This window comes from Gigantopelta aegis, chromosome 8 (assembly GCF_016097555.1).
Source record: "Gigantopelta aegis isolate Gae_Host chromosome 8, Gae_host_genome, whole genome shotgun sequence".
NCBI lineage: Eukaryota > Metazoa > Mollusca > Gastropoda > Neomphalida > Peltospiridae > Gigantopelta > Gigantopelta aegis.
The window spans coordinates 80,882,332-80,902,604 of record NC_054706.1 but is presented as its reverse complement, the minus strand read 5'-3'; the positions used below and the strand labels follow the sequence as shown (position 1 = coordinate 80,902,604).

At 36.0% G+C, this 20,273-nt stretch overlaps 1 protein-coding gene across 1 annotated transcript in view; it reads left to right on the top strand.

The window, feature by feature from the left end:
- Positions 1-7,179, top strand: part of LOC121378759 (serine/threonine-protein kinase/endoribonuclease IRE1-like) — a 120,212-nt gene extending 113,033 nt beyond the window's left edge. The window contains exons 21-22 of the mRNA XM_041507061.1: positions 1,391-1,458; positions 5,927-7,179. Coding sequence (XP_041362995.1) covers positions 1,391-1,458; positions 5,927-6,106 — 248 coding nt within the window. The 3' untranslated portion in view covers positions 6,107-7,179. The remainder of the gene's footprint in view (positions 1-1,390; positions 1,459-5,926) is intronic.
- Positions 7,180-20,273: the final 13,094 nt, after the last annotated feature.

Below are 20,273 nucleotides of genomic sequence, written 5' to 3'. Positions count from 1 at the left end.
CTGTTTGTTTGTTGTTATGTTTTGGTTTATTGTTGTGTTTTCAGATCTGAGAAAGTTCCGCTCATACAAGGGCCACTCTGTTATGTTTTGGTGTTTTCTTACTGTTTGTTGTTATGTTTTGGTGTTTTCTTACTGTTTGTTGTTATGTTTTGGTGTTTTCTTACTGTTTGTTTATTGTTACGTTTTGGTGTTTTCTTACTGTTTGTTTATTGTTATGTTTTTGGTGTTTTCTTACTGTTTGTTTATTGTTATGTTTTGGTATTTTCTTACTGTTTGTTTGTTGTTATGTTTTCAGATCTGAGAAAGTTCCGCTCATACAAGGGCCACTCTGTTATGTTTTGGTGTTTTCTTACTGTTTGTTTATTGTTATGTTTTGGTGTTTTCTTACTGTTCGTTTATTGTTATGTTTTGGTGTTTTCTTACTGTTCGTTTATTGTTATGTTTTGGTTTATTGTTGTGTTTTCAGATCTGAGAAAGTTCCGCTCATACAAGGGCCACTCTGTTATGTTTTGGTGTTTTCTTACTGTTTGTTGTTATGTTTTGGTGTTTTCTTACTGTTTGTTTGTTGTTACGTTTTGGTGTTTTCTTACTGTTTGTTTATTGTTATGTTTTTGGTGTTTTCCTACTGTTTGTTTATTGTTATGTTTTGGTATTTTCTTACTGTTTGTTTGTTGTTATGTTTTCAGATCTGAGAAAGTTCTGCTCATACAAGGGCCACTCTGTTATGTTTTGGTGTTTTCTTACTGTTTGTTTATTGTTATGTTTTGGTGTTTTCTTACTGTTCGTTTATTGTTATGTTTTGGTTTATTGTTGTGTTTTCAGATCTGAGAAAGTTCCGCTCTTACAAGGGCCACTCTGTTATGTTTTGGTGTTTTCTTACAGTTTGTTGTTATGTTTTGGTGTTTTCTTACTGTTTGTTGTTATGTTTTGGTGTTTTCTTACTGTTTGTTTGTTGTTACGTTTTGGTGTTTTCTTACTGTTTGTTTATTGTTATGTTTTTGGTGTTTTCCTACTGTTTGTTTATTGTTATGTTTTGGTATTTTCTTACTGTTTGTTTGTTGTTATGTTTTCAGATCTGAGAAAGTTCTGCTCATACAAGGGCCACTCTGTTATGTTTTGGTGTTTTCTTACTGTTTGTTTATTGTTATGTTTTGGTGTTTTCTTACTGTTCGTTTATTGTTATGTTTTGGTTTATTGTTGTGTTTTCAGATCTGAGAAAGTTCCGCTCTTACAAGGGCCACTCTGTTATGTTTTGGTGTTTTCTTACAGTTTGTTGTTATGTTTTGGTGTTTTCTTACTGTTTGTTGTTATGTTTTTGTGTTTTCTTACTGTTTGTTTGTTGTTATGTTTTGGTGTTTTCTTACTGTTTGTTTGCTTGTTATGTTTTCAGATCTGAGAAAGTTTCGCTCATACAAGGGCCACTCTGTTAGAGACCTGCTGCGAGCTATGAGAAACAAGGTCAGTAAAGGCATGCTGGAAAACTGGTTTATTTCTTACCATTTACTTATTTATTTGCGTTGGTGCAGGAATTTTAGCAGAGGGGTGTCTTAGACTGGCAGGTGAAGTTTTTAAGGTGGGGTCGAGTATGCTCTCCTGGAAAATATATTGGGAAAAAACCCAATTGCTCAAACAGGGAGGGGTTTCAATCCCTGAAAGCCTCCCTCTGTACACGCACCTGGCTAGATAACTAAACATTTTTAAAATATGTTTTTAATAAACCTCTATAAAACACTTGAATTAATACAATTTCTTGATGTACTAGTGACATGTGCTGCCCAATTCCAGTACCTTATATCACTGTGTATTAGCCAACTTTTCAAGTCTCTAAATACCATCATAAAAAGAGGGGTCGGCCAATACACGGAGTCAACAAAAAATGTCTACAAAAAAAATACAACAAAATATCAGCGTGTATGGAACGAAAACATGTCGGTCAAACTTGGCTTCAAAACCATTGCGTTATTTAGCCAGTATTTTTCACAGCCTCAATTAAGTCCCATACCAGTGTCCATTTGATTGTTTGATACACACAGTAAAAGTTATATTTTTATTTGAGAAATAAAATTAATTTATTTTATTTTTATTGTGTCGACAATTTCCGACAAAAGCCACTGACAAGTATTTTCAGTATTTGGTGCCAAATGTGTCACGTGATCAGAACAGTCGTTAAGTCTTGTCATGACTGCTGAAATTTTGTCCTCGACTGCAGATTTAATTCATCAGAACAGTCGTTAAGTCTTGTCATGACTGCTGAAATTTTGTCCTCGACTGCAGATTTAATTCATCAGAACAGTCGTTAAGTCTTGTCATGACTGCTGATATTTTGTCCTCAACTGCAGATTTAATTCATCATAACTGATGATTTTTACTTACCGTCTTTGTTGATTCTGCAATTCCTAATAAATGATTAGAAACTACGTTTTATTAGAGATATCACCACTTACCAAAAGAACAGAAGAGGTAGTGTTCATCACTGCAATTATCGATTGTGGGTGTTAAATAATTTTTATACTACCCTGTCTGTGGGATGGTGCATATAAAAGATCCCTTGCTGCTAATCGAAAAGAGTAGCCTATGAAGTGGCGACAGCGGGTTTCCTCTCAATATCTGTGTGGTCCTTAACCATATGTCTGACGTTATATAACTGTAAATAAAATGTGTTGAGTGCATCGTTAAATAAAACATTTCTTTCTTTCTCTCTTTCTAAAATTGATAGGCGTCTTCAAGGTGGTTTTATTTATTATCATCATGTGTTAAATGAATGTATTCTTCTCCAGCTTTGATTAATTTTGTTTTTACAAATTATCTCCCCTTATCACAGAATTGTTTCCATTAACTTTATCATATACGGCAGACTTCAAAACAAGCCTGTAACTCATGTACAGGTTACCACAATATACACACCTGACACATTTATATTTCCATTATAATCTATTAAATCCCTTCAGAGTGACACTGATACTGTGTTATTTTATTAATTCGTGTCAATCTTTTCAGTGTAGAACTGAATGGGTATCTAAATAACACTAACTGATCAAAATTTAAGTTGTGTAGTTTTAATTTAATCAGATTTTGTGGCAAACGAAGTTCTGTTTTCTACTTCTGTTTTCTTGATACCTGGTAACCTCCTTGCAACCTGAACGACCATTCTTCACTTATTTCCATGCTTGTATGGATATATCAATATAGTTTTGCTACAAAAGGTTTACACCTTATAATGAAACACTATATTTTAACCATTTTAATTATAGTAATAAATAAATTTGTCTGCATTATGATGTTATCAAATAACTTTTTAACATGGTTTTGTACAGCAAAAATGAATATCATTTGTAGAGGTATCTAAAGACACAATTAAAGTATGGGTTTTTTCAATGATTGTCACTGGTAGTAAAAATCAGGCAGTCAAGTGATTGTAAGAGTGAAAGAGAAAGGTAGTCAGGTGACTATGAGAGTGAGAGGTAGTCAGGTGACTGTAAGAGTGAAAGAGAAAGAGGTAGTCAGGTGACTGTAATAGTGAAAGAGGTAGTCAGGTGACTGTAAAAGTAAAAGAGAAAGAGGTAGTCAGGTGACTGTAATAGTGAAAGAGGTAGTTAGGAGACTGTAAGAGTGAAAGAGAAAGAGGTAGGTGACTATAAGAGTGAAAGAGGTAGTCTGGTGACTGTAAGAGTGAAAGAGAAAGAGGTAGTCTGGTGACTGTAAGAGTGAAAGAGAAAGAGGTAGTCAGGTGACTATAAGAGTGAAAGAGAAAGAGGTAGTCAGGTGACTGTAAGAGTGAAAGAGAAAGAGGTAGTCTGGTGACTGTAAGAGTGAAAGAGAAAGAGGTAGTCTGGTGACTGTAAGAGTGAAGGAGAAAGAGGTAGTCAGGTGACTGTAAGAGTGAAAGAGGTAGTCAGGTGACTGTAAGAGTGAAAGAGGTAGTCAGGTGACTGTAAGAGTGAAAGAGAAAGAGGTAGTCAGGTGACTGTAAGAGTGAAAAAGGTAGTCTGGTGACTGTAAGAGTGAAAGAGAAAGAGGTAGTCAGGTGACTATAACAGTGAAAGAGAAAGAGGTAGTCAGGTGACTGTAAGAGTGAAAGAGAAAGAGGTAGTCAGGTGACTGTAAGAGTGAAAGAGAAAGAGGTAATCTGGTGACTGTAAGAGTGAAAGAGAAAGAGGTAGTCAGGTGACTGTAAGAGTGAAAGAGGTAGTCAGGTGACTGTAAGAGTGAAAGAGGTAGTCAGGTGACTGTAAGAGTGAAAGAGGTAGTCAGGTGACTGTAAGAGTGAAAGAGGTAGTCAGGTGACTGTAAGAGTGAAAGAGAAAGAGGTAGTCAGGTGACTGTAAGAGTGAAAGAGAAAGAGGTAATCTGGTGACTGTAAGAGTGAAAGAGAAAGAGGTAGTCAGGTGACTGTAAGAGTGAAAGAGGTAGTCAGGTGACTATAAGAGTGAAAGAGGTAGTCAGGTGACTGTAAGAGTGAAAGAGAAAGAGGTAGTCAGGTGACTATAAGAGTGAAAGAGAAAGAGGTAGTCTGGTGACTGTACGAGTGAAAGAGAAAGAGGTAGTCAGGTGACTGTAAGAGTGAAAGAGGTAGTCAGGTGACTGTAAGAGTGAAAGAGGTAGTCAGGTGACTGTAAGAGTGAAAGAGAAAGAGGTAGTCAGGTGACTATAAGAGTGAAAGAGGTAGTCTGGTGACTGTAAGAGTGAAAGAGAAAGAGGTAGTCAGGTGACTGTAAGAGTGAAAGAGAAAGAGGTAGTCAGGTGACTGTAAGAGTGAAAGAGAAAGAGGTAGTCTGGTGACTGTAAGAGTGAAAGAGAAAGAGGTAGTCAGGTGACTGTAAGAGTGAAAGAGGTAGTCAGGTGACTGTAAGAGTGAAAGAGGTAGTCAGGTGACTGTAAGAGTGAAAGAGAAAGAGGTAGTCAGGTGACTGTAATAGTGAAAGAGGTAGTCAGGTGACTGTAAAAGTGAAAGAGAAAGAGGTAGTCAGGTGACTGTAATAGTGAAAGAGGTAGTTAGGAGACTAAGAGTGAAAGAGAAAGAGGTAGTCAGGTGACTATAAGAGTGAAAGAGAAAGAGGTAGTCAGGTGACTGTAAGAGTGAAAGAGAAAGAGTTAGTCTGATGACTGTAAGAGTGAAAGAGAAAGAGGTAGTCAGGTGACTGTAAGAGTGAAAGAGAAAGAGGTAGTCTGATGACTATAAGAGTGAAAGAGAAAGAGGTAGTCAGGTGACTGTAAGAGTGAAAGAGGTAGTCAGGTGACTGTAAGAGTGAAAGAGGTAGTCAGGTGACTGTAAGAGTGAAAGAGAAAGAGGTAATCAGGTGACTATAAGAGTGAAATAGGTAGTCAGGTGACTCTAAGAGTGAAAGAGGTAGTCAAGTGACTGTAAGAGTGAAAGAGAAAGGTAGTCAGGTGACTATAAGAGTGAAAGAGAAAGAGGTAGTCAGGTGACTAAGAGTGAAAGAGAAAGGTAGTCAAGTGACTAAGAGTGAAAGAGAAAGAGGTAGTCAGGTGACTATAAGAGAGAAAGAGCTAGTCAGGTGACTGTAAGAGTGAAAGAGAAAGAGGTAGTCAAGTGACTAAGAGTGAAAGAGAAAGACGTGACAAGTTGGGCTGGTGAAGGAAGCACATGGTGTGAGGTCAGGTTATATATTCATGGAAATAAAGGTTTTCATCAAATGATTATTTTATGATTACATTCAACTTTATATTTACACAGAAATTAATTATGTCTCTCATTCAACAGAAACATCACTACTGCAAACAGCAGAAATTAACTGTCTCTCTCATTTAACAGAAGCATCACTACTGCAAACAGCAGAAATTAACTGACTCTCTCATTTAACAGAAGCATCACTACTGCAAACAGCAGAAATTAACTGTCTCTCTCATTTAACAGAAGCATCACTACTGCAAACAGCAGAAATTAACTGTCTCTCTCATTTAACAGAAGCATCACTACCGTGAACTGCCGGATGAAGTGAAGGCTTCGCTGGGCAGCGTGCCCGACCAGTTTGTGGTGTACTTCACGTCACGCTTCCCCAGACTGTTGATGCACGTCTACGATGCCGTGCAATGCTGCAAGCAAGAGCGTGTGTTCCAACAGTATTACGACGTGGAGCCAGGCTGAACCGGCACTCACAGTTCTCTACACTCTTCTTCCACAGTGCAATGTTTTGTGATAAATCTCGTTTACATGGTGTCATACAACCAGTAGTGTTGTATGTTTTACATGGTGTCATACAACCAGTAGTGTTGTATGTTTTACATGGTGTCATACAACCAGTAGTGTTGTATGTTTTACATGGTGTCATACAACCAGTAGTGTTGCAGGTTTTAACCTGTGGGTTTTAAACTCACAGGTTCTGCAGGGCTTGGTTAGGTTGCAGTTTTGATTTCTGAAAGATGGATGAATGTTAAAGGTTTGTAAATTTTATAGCAAAAGTTAAAGTAAGAATGAAATTATGTAGGATGCATGTAAAGTTACAAAAATTTGCAATCATGATGTAACAAAATATTTTGACAGGTTAAATGTAGGATAATAAATTAGTTATTAAATATTTCCTGAGTGATATGTTTCACATGTCATGAGCTTAGCATGTGACAAATAAAACATTATTTCACAAGTGACATAAATTTGATAATAACTGGTTTGGAGTTTTTTATTCTATTGATTATCTCAACTAATTTTTTTTCTCTGAAAACCTTTTACTTTTCTTTATCCATTTATGTACATGTATCTTTAAAAATGATGTAAAGCACTTTCTGGGTATTGCTGTAACTTAGTATTTTCTTTAAATTCACCTGTGAGATCATTTTCAAAACCAAACTTCTACTAGTATTTACTCTTTTTAACAAAATCTATAATTTATAACAGTTACTATATTAAAATTACATCTTATTACAAAATTTAACAATGTAAACAAAGAGGCATTAATGCAAACCCTTTAAACTATATTACGGTACACAATGTATGTCATTGGTTATTAAGCACTGTATCGTCCGATATTGTACGTTATACAACGCATGATATTTGCTTAGTGAGAAATTATTATTTTAATTTCCCCAGTTATGAGTGCCTGCTGGGGTATATTTTTACATGTATATTATGCAAAGATGAGTTTTGTTGAGTTTGTTTCTGACTGTTGACAACTGTTAGCTCGTGTCAAGTTGGATTTCTCATTATAAAACTTTGTGAAATTGTTGTTGTGTTAATGATGTTTTAAACTACTGAGGTTTCCAAATCAATGAGAACATTTTCATCAAACAAACGATAAGTTGATAACCACTGAAAGTTTGGCAAAAACTTTTAATTTGTATACAACGAACTGTTGATGTGATGGTGATGTTTGGAAAGATGAGCTGTGTTAGTTTCAGTTCTTTAGAATGCCTTGATCTGCGACCTTGTTTTAATGTTCTGAAGCTGAATGGTGCTAATAGTAATATTCTGCTTCTGATATTGGATAAGCTACAGTGTTCTTGGAATATTTTTTTACTGTTAATAATAGTCTCCACTTGAAAATCAGTGCCTTAAAATGTTCAATTGTGAATGCTTTTTTTAATCTCTCAAATCCTGATGTGATAAAAGAAAGTGATGATCAAAAGAAAGTATATATCAAAACATTTTTCTGTAAAGTCACCCATTTTACTCCTGGTGCTGTTTGTGAATTGTGAGGTTCACCTTTGGTGGTAATTATTGTGTGTACCGGTATTCAAATCTCACCAAATACAACATATGAATCAACTTTTGGTGGTAATTATTGTGTGTACCGGTATTCAAATCTCACCAAATACGACATATGAATCAACTTTTGGTGGTAATTATTGTGTGTACCGGTATTCAAATCTCACCAAATACGACATATGAATAAACTTTTGGTGGTAATTATTGTGTGTACCGGTATTCAAATCTCACCAAATACGACATATGAATCAACTTTTGGTGGTAATTATTGTGTGTACCAGTGTTCAAATCTTGCTAAGTACAACACTTGCATCAATTTGTGTGTTCTGTTGTTTTTACTGTTAAAATGGATCAGTATACTTTCTTTTGATCAGCAGTGTATTTTTACTGGTTCCCGAAGGGGTCAGTCGGTTTTAATGTGTAGGATATAAGGCAGTGCATCAAGCGTTTTAATGTGTAGGATATAAGGCAGTGCATCAAGCGTGTTAATGTGTAGGATATAAGGCAGTGCATCAAGCGTTTTAATGTGTAGGATATAAGGCAGTGTATCAAGCGTTTTAATGTGTAGGATATAAGGCAGTGCATCAAGCGTTTTAATGTGTAGGATATAAGGCAGTGTATCAAGCGTTTTAATGTGTAGGATATAAGGCAGTGTATCAAGCATGTTAATGTGTAGGATATAAGGCAGTGTATCAAGCGTTTTAATGTGTAGGATATAAGGCAGTGTATCAAGCGTTTTAATGTGTAGGACATACAGCAGTGTATCAAGCATTTTAATGTGTAGGATATAAGGCAGTGTATCAAGCATGTTAATGTGTAGGATATAAGGCAGTGTATCAAGCATGTTAATGTGTAGGATATAAGGCAGTGTATCAAGCGTTTTAATGTGTAGGATATAAGGCAGTGTATCAAGTGTTTTAATGTGTAGGATATAAGGCAGTGTATCAAGCATTTTAATGTGTAGGATATAAGGCAGTGTATCAAGCGTTTTAATGTGAAAATTAAGGCAGTGCATCAAGCGTTTTAATGTGTAGGATATAAGGCAGTGTATCAAGCGTTTTAATGTGTAGGCTATAAGGCAGTGCATCAAGCGTTTTAATGTGTAGGACATACAGCAGTGTATCAAGCGTTTTAATGTGTAGGCTATAAGGCAGTGCATCAAGCGTTTTAATGTGTAGGACATACAGCAGTGTATCAATAATGTGTAGGCTATAAGGCAGTGCATCAAGCGTTTTAATGTGTAGGACATACAGCAGTGTATCAAGCGTTTTAATGTGTAGGCTATAAGGCAGTGCATCAAGCGTTTTAATGTGTAGGACATACAGCAGTGTATCAAGCGTTTTAATGTGTAGGCTATAAGGCAGTGCATCAAGCGTTTTAATGTGTAGGACATACGGCAGTGTATCAAGCGTTTTAATGTGTAGGATATAAGGCAGTGTATCAAGCGTTGGTGACAAACGGCTGGCTGAACTCGGGGCCTGTTTATGCTGGCATTAAGGTAAAACTTAAAATCTTTCTTTTTTCTTTTTTAACCAAATAACTATCCATTGTAATAATAACTGTACATTTGCATATCAAAGGTCATGGTGTGTGTTGTCCTGTCATTAGGACATTAACATGTGGATTATCAAGATGTACATGTGGATTATCAAGATGTATGTGGATTACCAAGTTGTATGTGGATTAACATGACATGTGTATTATCAAGACGTACATGTAGATTATGCTAAACTGTAAATTACGTCTCAATTGTATATCAATATGTACATATCGATTGTACAATGTACTAGATTAAAAAATATTTTATTACAATTTAGATAAACTATAATACTGTGGTAAAGTACCCTGACAGATTTCTATTCCTGTTAGTGTTTGATTATAAATAACGATAAAACTGAAAGTTAATATCAGTCCACAGTGGAGGAATCAGCTGAACAGTTCAAAAAGCTCTCTTAGGCAACATTCAGGGGCGGATATAACACACACACACACACACACCCAATCACCCCCAAAATTTTGCGACAGTTCTATTTTAATTTTATTTTTTCAGTTTTTGCATTGGAGAATTTGAGGAATAAAACAGGATATTTGTGATCATAAAACCATGGATATACGTCTGCAAATCGGAAAACACAGTAGGGCTATCCCTATTCTAATTCACTTGTTTATTGTTTTTTATTAATAAATTATCCAGTTTTTAGAAAGAAAAGCTATTACAAACATCAGCAGCCGATGACAGAAGCTGGGTGGCTGAACTGTTAGTGGTTAGTGTAACTGCAGATTCCTATAATCGGTTCTCATGTACAGATAAAGCCTGATTAAAATATGTTTATTTCTGACTTCAAAATCATTCTATTTTAATGATTTTCGAATTGGGTCATCATGGCATGAAAATTGCTTGATAATTAATTTTTATCAAGTTAAGAAAATAAAACAAACAAACACAACAAGAGGTTGGCAATTTGTATTTTAAAAACTTGTAATATTATTTAAATATGTTTATGATGGCTGTAAATGTCTGCAAAATGTTACTGAGTTTAGTTGATAACAAAGTGTATGAATTCTTAGAGACACACCGGCCTCGGTGGCGTCATGGCAGGCCATCGGTCTACAGGCTGGTAGGTACTGGGTTAGGATCCCAGTCGAGGCATGGGATTTTTAATTCAGATACCGACTCCAAACCCTGAGTGAGTGCTCCGCAAGGCTCAATGGGTAGGTGTAAACCACTTGCACCGACCAGTGATCCATAACTGGTTCAACAAAGGCCATGGTTTGTGCTATCCTGCCTGTGGGAAGCGCAAATAAAAGATCCCTTGCTGCCTGTCATAAAAGAGTAGCCTATGTGGCAACAGCGGGTTTCCTCTCCAAATCTGTGTGGTCCTTGACCATATGTCTGACGCCATATAACCGTAAATAAAATGTGTTGAGTGCGTCGTTAAATAAAACATTTCTTTCTTTCTTAGAGACACGCCCACAGACAGTAAGAGGTAATACAAACATTTCCTACTTGAATACCGACACCAAACGTACATCTTGCTTCCTACATAACGACTTACCTGCCCACCTTTCTACCTACCTGTACCTTGATCACAGATTATGAACCACTTTCAGTTGGTGACTACATTAAATGTGAATGTGTCACTATTTCTTGCCAAGTTGATGTTATATTGTTTTTGTGTGTGAGAATGGTCCGAGTGTTGTCATCAGTCAGACAAGTTGATGTTACATTGTTGTGTGTGAGAATGGTCCGAGTGTTGTCATCAGTCAGACAAGTTGATGTTACATTGTTTTTGTGTGTGAGAATGGTCCGAGTGTTGTCATCAGTCAGACAAGTTGATGTTACATTGTTTTTGTATGTGAGAATGGTCCGAGTGTTACGATCAGTCAGACAACCTGAGAGTATATAACCCTTCATTGATCGGGAGTTTATAGCATATCATGTTTTTATAGCAAACCATGTTGTTTATAAAACCTGACTCGACCGTCCTCGTGTCATGTGACTGGAATGAGGACACCCAGGACACAATAGAAGATGCTATCCACTGATTGGCTGTTGGGACGTTTAAACCAGTCCATTGTAAAAGAGGGAAATGCACATAGGTTGAGAGGCCAGGCCAAGTCTTTGAAACACACTTTGGGATGTTTAAACCAGTCCATTGTAAAAGAGGGAAATGTACAGAGGTTGAGAGGCCAGGCCAAGTCTTTGAAACACGCTTTGGGATGTTTAAACCAGTCCATTGTAAAAGAGGGAAATGTACAGAGGTTGAGAGGCCAGGCCAAGTCTTTGAAACACGCTTTGGGATGTTTAAAATAGTCCATTGTAAAAGAGGGAAATGTACAGAGGTTGAGAGGCCAGGCCAAGTCTTTAAAACACGTTGTTGGGACGTTTAAACCAGTCCATTGTAAAAGAGGGAAATGCACAGAGGTTGAGAGGCCAGGCCAAGTCTTTGAAACACGCTGTTGTCTTCAATTTCCTGTTGCCTCATTCCATTTAATGTACATAATAATCATCACCGAGTTCTGTCTTGCAATCTTGTTTTATATACACATTTCTTCAAAACATCTATATGCTGGTTTTAATTTACAACTTTGGGACCATTGGATGTGTTTTACCTACCTCTAATTAGATAGGTGTTTTATTACTAATGACCCACAATCATTAACAAATACTGGGGCACATGACCACAAATTGAATGTTGAGCTTTTCGTCATCTGTGCTCCGTTTGAAATTATGAACATCATCGTCAGTGATTTGTTATGTTCCTACTATATGTTCTCAGTTAATATTGTACATAATTTAAAGGAAGCAAGACTAATTAGTTGTTTTAAAAAAACGCAGAGACATGTAAAGATTTTACATTTTGATTTTATAACGGCACTGTTTGATAAATGTTTGAGAAAGTCACTAGCCCTCACAAAAGATTTGGCTAGTGCCCTTTGTCTTACAGTAATACAGTTGATGATGTCCACTAGTCCAGACCCAACACTCACTAGCTGGGACCCTGATAACGGTCTTGTCAACCTAGACAAACTGTTAAACCCTATATGTATTACAGTAATACAGCTGATGACTTCCACTAGCCCAGACCCAACACTCACTAGCTGGGACCCTGATAATGGTCTTATCAACCTAGACAAACTGTCAAACCATATATATATATATATTACAGTAATACAGCTGATGACTTCCACTAGCCCAGACCCAACACTCACTAGCTGGGACCCTGTTAACGGTCTTATCAACCTAGACAAACTGTCAAACCCTATATATATTACAGTAATACAGTTGATGACTTCCACTAGCCCAGACCCAACACTCACTAGCTGGGACCCTGATAACGGTCTTGTCAACCTAGACAAACTGTCAAACCCTATATGTATTACAGTAATACAGTTGATGACTTCCACTAGCCCAGACCCAACACTCACTAGCTGGGACCGAGGTAACGGTCGTATCAACCTAGAGAAAATGTCAAAGATCATGTTATTTATGTTGATCATAACAAAGGGTGTTTACAGCTTCCTTTAACAAATGATAATCATGCTTGTTAGATACATTTTAAAACAGTTCATTGTAAGATAAATGGTATCTATCGTCCACTCGTGGAGCTTTCTCTTTATATAGCCTGTCAGCTGTCCGACAAAGGGATAAATATTCAACATTTTTATAAAATTTACATAAAATAATTTTTCATATTATTGAGGCAATTGATTGTAATTCAGAGAAGAATAACTTGATATTTTACTTGTTTATTTGGTTAATTTGTTACTTATGTTTATAGCCTGGTACAGGACACTAGTTGAAGTCCTTACAAATAGTGAGTGCTGTCCAACCCACATCTGAAAACAGTCACGTGTTCACCAGAGAGGTGTCCCATCACAATACCAAGTAGCCTATTTATACACAATGGAGGAGTGGGCTTTTCTTTATGGGGTACAACTACTAGCCACAAAGTTATATTTAACCTAAGTATACATAGTACCAGTGATAAATAAAGTTTTATTTAACCAAAGTATTCCAGGAGAAATAATTTTGACAGAAAATAAAACAATAGTTACATTACATACTGCCTCCCCTTTGATGAGAAATGGAACAGCCCTAAGGTAATGGAAGAGATACCTGTATATGATAATACTAACGAGTTCCCGTGTTTACGAGTGTATTTTCAATTGGACATCACAAGCCAAAGCGAGTGATATATCATTAAAAACACACTAGTTGTAATATAAATGGTCTCACATGGGAATGAGTATAGTATTTTATTTATTACACCACATATCAATGAACATAAATCACACAGAATGACTTCCAAAGTAAATTAAGACATGACAATGCACAGATTAAAACCTGGGAAAATTGTCATGTTGTGGTCACTTCATTTAGCTATTTATCAATTAAAACTGCATTCCTACGCCACACATCTATCAATAACTTTACACAAACAATATTATAAACACATTCGAGGCTAAACAAAATTATTAAAATATATATTTTGTTAAATTATAAGAATTGACTGCAAGTATTTTGCTGATTTAAAAATATGAATCGAAAGAACCATTTGCACACTTTTTGTATGCACATCTATGTGGAGTTGTACTCTGACACTGTCAATCATCTGACCAGAGGTCATGACCTCTCAAAATGCTTATTTCACAATGTGAAGAGACAATAAATATCACATGCGTATCTCTTCCAGCATGGTGTAATAAATAAAGGTTATTTACCCTCGTGTTTTTCGGTATCGTCAGTATCATATATTAGGAATAAAAATTGTATTATGCGAGCCTCTGGCCAGAGGCTCGCATAATACAATATTTTTATTCCTAATGTATCCTATTGACAAAACCGAAAAACACGAGGGTAATACTCTCTTTATCATATAATCTCAAGCTTAATACAAACTGTTTTTGTAAACAGTATATGCAACTTTAATTCCAGTCAGCCATTACACGATATTCAAATGACGTAAGAATGTGGTGCGCTGTCTTTTTGAATGGGAATGACGTCAAAGTCTAATGACGTCATTTTGGATGTCCTTACATCAAAATAAACTAGTGCATGACAGGGTTGTTGTTTTTCTGAATGCTGGACAGCTTTCAGTGTAAAATTGCTATTGAAATGTTTTTATTTGATGACTATGAATGCATCTAATTTGCAAATTTATTAAATCTTTAAAGTATGTGATCTGAAAATCATCACATACTTTGATTGCACTGAAAATGTGAGATATTATATGATAAATAGAGAATAATATGAGTGGCCGTTAGATACCATTTATCTCACAAGTTGTTTTAAAATGTATCTAACGAGCGAAAGTTGTGAAATAAATGGTATCTAATGGACATGAATGTATTATTCTTACATATCCTCAAAAACCAGGTTTTAAGCAAATTTTAACATTTTTCGACTAAAAGTTATTTACAGCCGTTGCACTTGTAGCTAGCTTACGCGTTACAGACACAATTGTCAGGTTAACTATACATCACAGTGTAATCTATTTCATTGGATGCATGGCACTGGTGACTTGGTCATCACCTAGGAGCAGCCAGTCATATGTCTTGAAATTGTTAACACACGTGTGTAAACAACCCATGTGTTATAAAAAATAACGCATGATGTTCTCACCAATGGGTGTGTAAGAAAGTCAAGAATCACATTTGGTTTTCTTCAGTAATTTGGGTCTGCAGTGTCAAAGAGTGATTTCAGTGGGTGTTGTGATTGTTAAATACGTGTGACCAGTTAGCATCAAGTTGTTATTTTAAAATGTATCCTAAAGTAATTATAGGATATTAAACAAGTTTCGGTTTCATGTTAAATGCGTGTGACCAGTTAGCACCAAGTTGTTATTTTAAAATGTATCCTAAAGTAATTATAGGATATTAAACAAGTTTCGGTTTCATGTTAAATACGTGTGACCAGTTAGCACCAAGTTGTTATTTTAAAATGTATCATAAAGTAATTAAACAAGTTTCAGTTTCATGTTATGTTTATGTCTCGAGCGGAATAATTTTCAGTTGTCACGAGCATGGGCGTATGGTGACTCTTTGATTTAGGGGGGCTGGAGGGGTTGATTTGCCCGAAATTTTACCCAGATAAAAACTGCCCAAATTTTTCCCACTGTTTTGCCCATGGTCACGAGCTTTAGCGAGTGACAATGAAAATTATTTCACTTGAGATATAAACATGAATCAAATGGTAGCAAGTTTAATATCCTATTTATTATCCATAATCGATCTTAATTTAGATCACTCAACTTGTTTAATTGATGCTCCTGTAAGGTTGTAATGCACCAATCGATGACGTCATCGTATGATGTTGAAGAGTTATGTCACTTTGATATGTACCAAGATATTTTTAACCACATTGATAATATTTTTTTTTTTTTTTTGCCAGTATATTTTTATATACATACATAGCACATGTACATAATCCATACATCACAAAGTCTAAGGAAACATTTCGCTTTTCATACATTGTTTATTGTGCATGGCCACACTTCGTAGTGAATCTCTGAAAATTAGACATGTTTGTATGTTATGTGCATGGGTAAAATAAAATATTGTTTTAATTAATATTAGCTAGAGAAAATATCTGAGATCATAAATAATATAATTATTCATAAAATGTGGGATAAAATGAAATACTCCCCAAGTATTAGTTTCACTGATATTAGTCGAGTGATCCGATTTAATTTTTTTTTTTTTATTAATAATTGTTTTTTTTGTTTTTTTATCTCATAATATTTGTAGGAATAATAGTTTGTCTGTCCCAACCATTAAAGTTGGCCATCCATTTAGAATACAGGCTGAAAACTCAGTTTTATGCATTCACTGTGATATGTTCCATAAAATATGCATTAATCTCCTCCAGGCACTGCGGAAGCCAAGTCAACATTTTGGGGGGGGGGGGGGGGGGGGGGCTGACTGAGATCAGGGGCACAAAGCAAACTTTCTAGGGGGTTCGGGGGTATGCTCCCCCATAAAATTTAAAAAACTTCAATTTTCTGCATTCTTCAAGTAAAATTCATCTCTGCCTTAAAGATTTACTACCAAAATATTGGGACAGATGTGTGAAAAAGATGTAGCTTCTGGCAGAAAGTGTCAAATTTTGCATATAGGGATATTTTGGCCTACTAATTTTAAAAGTTGATGGATGCAAGAAGTCTGACAGGTTGGTTAGTGGCCATCTTGAATTTAAAGATGGCCACCATTACAAAATATCAATTGCTCATATATTTCGGTTCCTGAACGACATAGGAGATTGAAATTTAGTATATGGGTGTATTTGTGTTTGCTAATTTCACCAATTGGTGGATCCTTGAAGTCTTGACAGGTTGGTTAGCAACCATCTTGAATTTAGAGATGGCCACCATGACAAAATATCCATTGCTCACATTTCAGCTTCTGAAGCACATAGGAGATTGAAATATAGTATATGGGTGTATTTGTGTTTGCTAATTTCACCAATTGGTGGATCCATGAGGTCTGATAGGCTGGTTAGCTGAAAATGGATGCGTTGACAAAATATCTCGGCTTCTGAACCACATAGGAGATTGTAATTTTGGACGGTATATAGGAATATTTTGATTTCCTATTTTCAAAAAACGATGGATACAAGAAGTCCGACTGGCTCGTTGATAAAATATCATTTGCTCATATATCGGCTTCTGAACCACAAAGGAGGTAATTTTTAACAGTTGACCATGCAATTCCGGGAAAGGAATCTTAATTCGGATTCTCAAAATACATTTAGGGGCCATCTAAAACTTCAAAATGGTCTTCGTGCCTTTAATATAGCTGATAAGAAGTGGACTATCTCACCAAAACAATTCGAAGAAAATTAGTGTGTCAAGTTTAAACTGCAAATGACAACATGCTAATAATGGTTTTTCCTCTTACCAGTGTATGGCAGTACATGTGTATTACGATATAAAAATGCTTAATCTTGTTGATCACAGAAACATTGTCCTGAACAAAAACATGGTTGTATGTGTACTGGTAGTGGCAATTGAAGTGGCAAGTGAAATGGATGAATGTGAACTGTTGTTAGCTTTTGGACATGGAACAAAGTTTAGGTATATTGCTCACACCATTGCTGATCACACTACTCATGGGGGGCTTCTGTTTCTACATGCTGTCTCGGGATGCGATGCCGTCTCTTCCTTGCGTGGAATTAAAAAGAGTGCCTGGGATGCATGGGAATTCCTGTCAAACTTGGTACAGTGTTCAACCGCGTCTTGCATGTGCCAATAGATGACATACAGAGGTTTGCTGCTGTCCTATACAGTAGAACATCTCCTCTGAAAGAGGTAAATGAAGGACACAGGTGGCTGTTTGTTCATGGAAACCGCCAGGTGGAAAACATGCTGCCAACTAACTGCTTCAACATGTGAAGAAAGTCATTTATCAAGCTGGTCAGACCCAAATTGCTAACCCTGAACATCAGTCACCTGATGGATAAAGATAAGAACAGTGGTGACTGGTGTCCATTTTGGTCAGTGATGCCACAGGCATCTAAATGGTGTTTTTACGGCAGATCCGCAATGCACACAACTAAGTTTTTCTTCAGGACAATGTTTTCGTTATCAACATGATAACAAGTTCAAGTGATGCGAAGACGAGCTGCTGAGAAGTAAAGTGCACTATCCCACATGTTGGACAAAAATTAGGTGTACCACAGAGTGCACTGAGGGTCTACGCATCTTTTAATCATATTGTCATTTTCAGTATCATAATATACTGCCAAATACTGTTAATAGGAAAATGGTGTCATTTGCAGTTTAAACTTGAAACACTAATTTTCTTGCAATTGTGTTTTTATGAGATGGTCCACTTCTATATTACAGGCATGAAGGTCATTTTGAAGTTGAAGATGGCCCCCAAATGTATTTTGAGTATCCAATTAAGATTCTTTGTCCTCCGATAATGTATGGCTAGCTGTCAAAATCCACCTCCTACGTGGTTCAGAAGCCGAGATATGAGCAATTGATATTTTGTCATGGCAATGGCCATATTTAAATACAAGATGACAGCTAACCAGCTTGTCCGACTTCTTGGATCCATCAATTTTTTTATACCCCTATATACCATATTTCAGTCTCCTGAGTAGTTCCGAAGCTGAAATATGAGAAATTGATATTGTGTTATGGTGACCATCTTTAAATTCAAGATAGTGGTTAATCAACCTGTCAGACTTCTTGGATCCATCATTTTTTAAATTGGCAAATCAAATTACCTCTGTATAACAAATTCCAATGTCCTGTGTAGTTCAGAAGTTGAAATATGAGCAATTAATATTTTGTCATGGTCGCCATCTTTAAATTCTAGATGGCACCTGTCAGACTTCTTGGATCCATAAATTTTTGAAATTAGCAGACTAAAATACCCCTATATACCAAATTCCAATCTTCTATGTTGTTCAGAAGCCGACATATCACGGATTCAGTGTGTCCACGTCTCCTTTATTTCAAAGAATCTCCTTTATTTCATGATTCTGCTAGATCTCCTTTATTTCCTCTTTTGTTTTCACAAATCTCCTTTTTTTGGAAAAAATTACGTCTGCATTTTTATTGGTTTATTTCCTCACAATTGAGTTTGTAATTGTATTCGAGTGACTTTTATACTTTCAAATTGACTCCTGCAATAAAACACTGGTTTATAAGGGTGTATTGTCTACTTTCCCATTCATGTCTATATTATAAGTATATAGCTCTCCATCTATGGAAAATAAGATGATTATCATTATATACTATTGCAATTCATTTGCTGATGAACATTGGATACATTGTCTGGTTCTGTGGTAAAAGGTAATAATATAATGTACTGTGTATCATGCATATAGGTGTTAACGAAGTACATGTAGGTGAGGATGGAATGGCTATGAGGGGTAAAGGAGGAGGCCAATCATTAAAATAAAACGGCTATTAAATATCTGACTTGTAGTATGTTATGTTATAATTTAATACAATATCTTATTAAAATCTTATAGATTGTGGACAGATTTCTTCAGGGGAACCTTTAAATGTTGACTCTAGATGCTGTCAGAATGCATCTCAGGTCACTTGTTTTTTCAAAAAATCTCCACCCCCTCTCGAACTCGCCCCCCCCCCCCCCCCCCCCACACACACACACACACACTTGCGGCCACAAAAAGACCTACGACTTATTTTCATTTCAAGTCTGGACATACTGCAGTTGATACTTTGTCAAGATGGTGTTACATATCTGCCCCACTTATAATATTGTTGATTCAGAATTATTGGGAAACTACAGCCCCCACTCCACCTTGCTGCCCCACCCCCCAATCCTTTTTTATCTGTACATTTTGCCAACAACAGCCTTTCCCTCCCTTTGTACACATTAAATGGACAGCCCCAAACAATTCATTTACTATCTTGTGGTTGTATTTGATCATCTTGTTAAAATCAATTTGTGCTGTGAATCCAATACAACATTCCTTCATCTAAGAGAATAGTTATTTATAAACGTAGTATTTATTGCATGTGGTGGTGATGGTGTATTGTTGGTTAGGATTTTAATAAATACTTGTATTGCAGCTGCTGCTTAGTCCAAACTGTAAAAACTATAATAAAAAACAACAACATAGAAAAGGATTGTTATCAAACTTGAAATTGTCCTTTACTGGCAGGTGGCTGTTATAATTATATAATGGCTGTTCTATTTAGATTTTAGTGAGAGCCTGTCTTACAGAATACAGATGTTTGTGTTTTACAAAATACAGATGTTTGTGTTGTAAAGAATACAGATGTTTGTATTGTACAGAATACAGATGTTTGTATTGTACAGAATACAGATGTTTGTGTTGTAAAGAATACAGATGTTTGTATTGTACAGAATACAGATGTTTGTGTTGTACAGAATACAGATGTTTGTGTTTTGAAATTGTCCTTTATTGGCAGGTGGCTGTTATATATATAATGGCCATTTTATTTAGATTTTAGTGAGAGCCTGTCTTACAGAATACAGATGTTTGTGTTTTACAGAATACAGATGTTTGTGTTGTACAGAATACAGATGTTTGTGTTGTACAGAATACAGATGTTTGTGTTGTACAGAATACAGATGTCTGTGGTACCGAATTCAGATGTTTGTT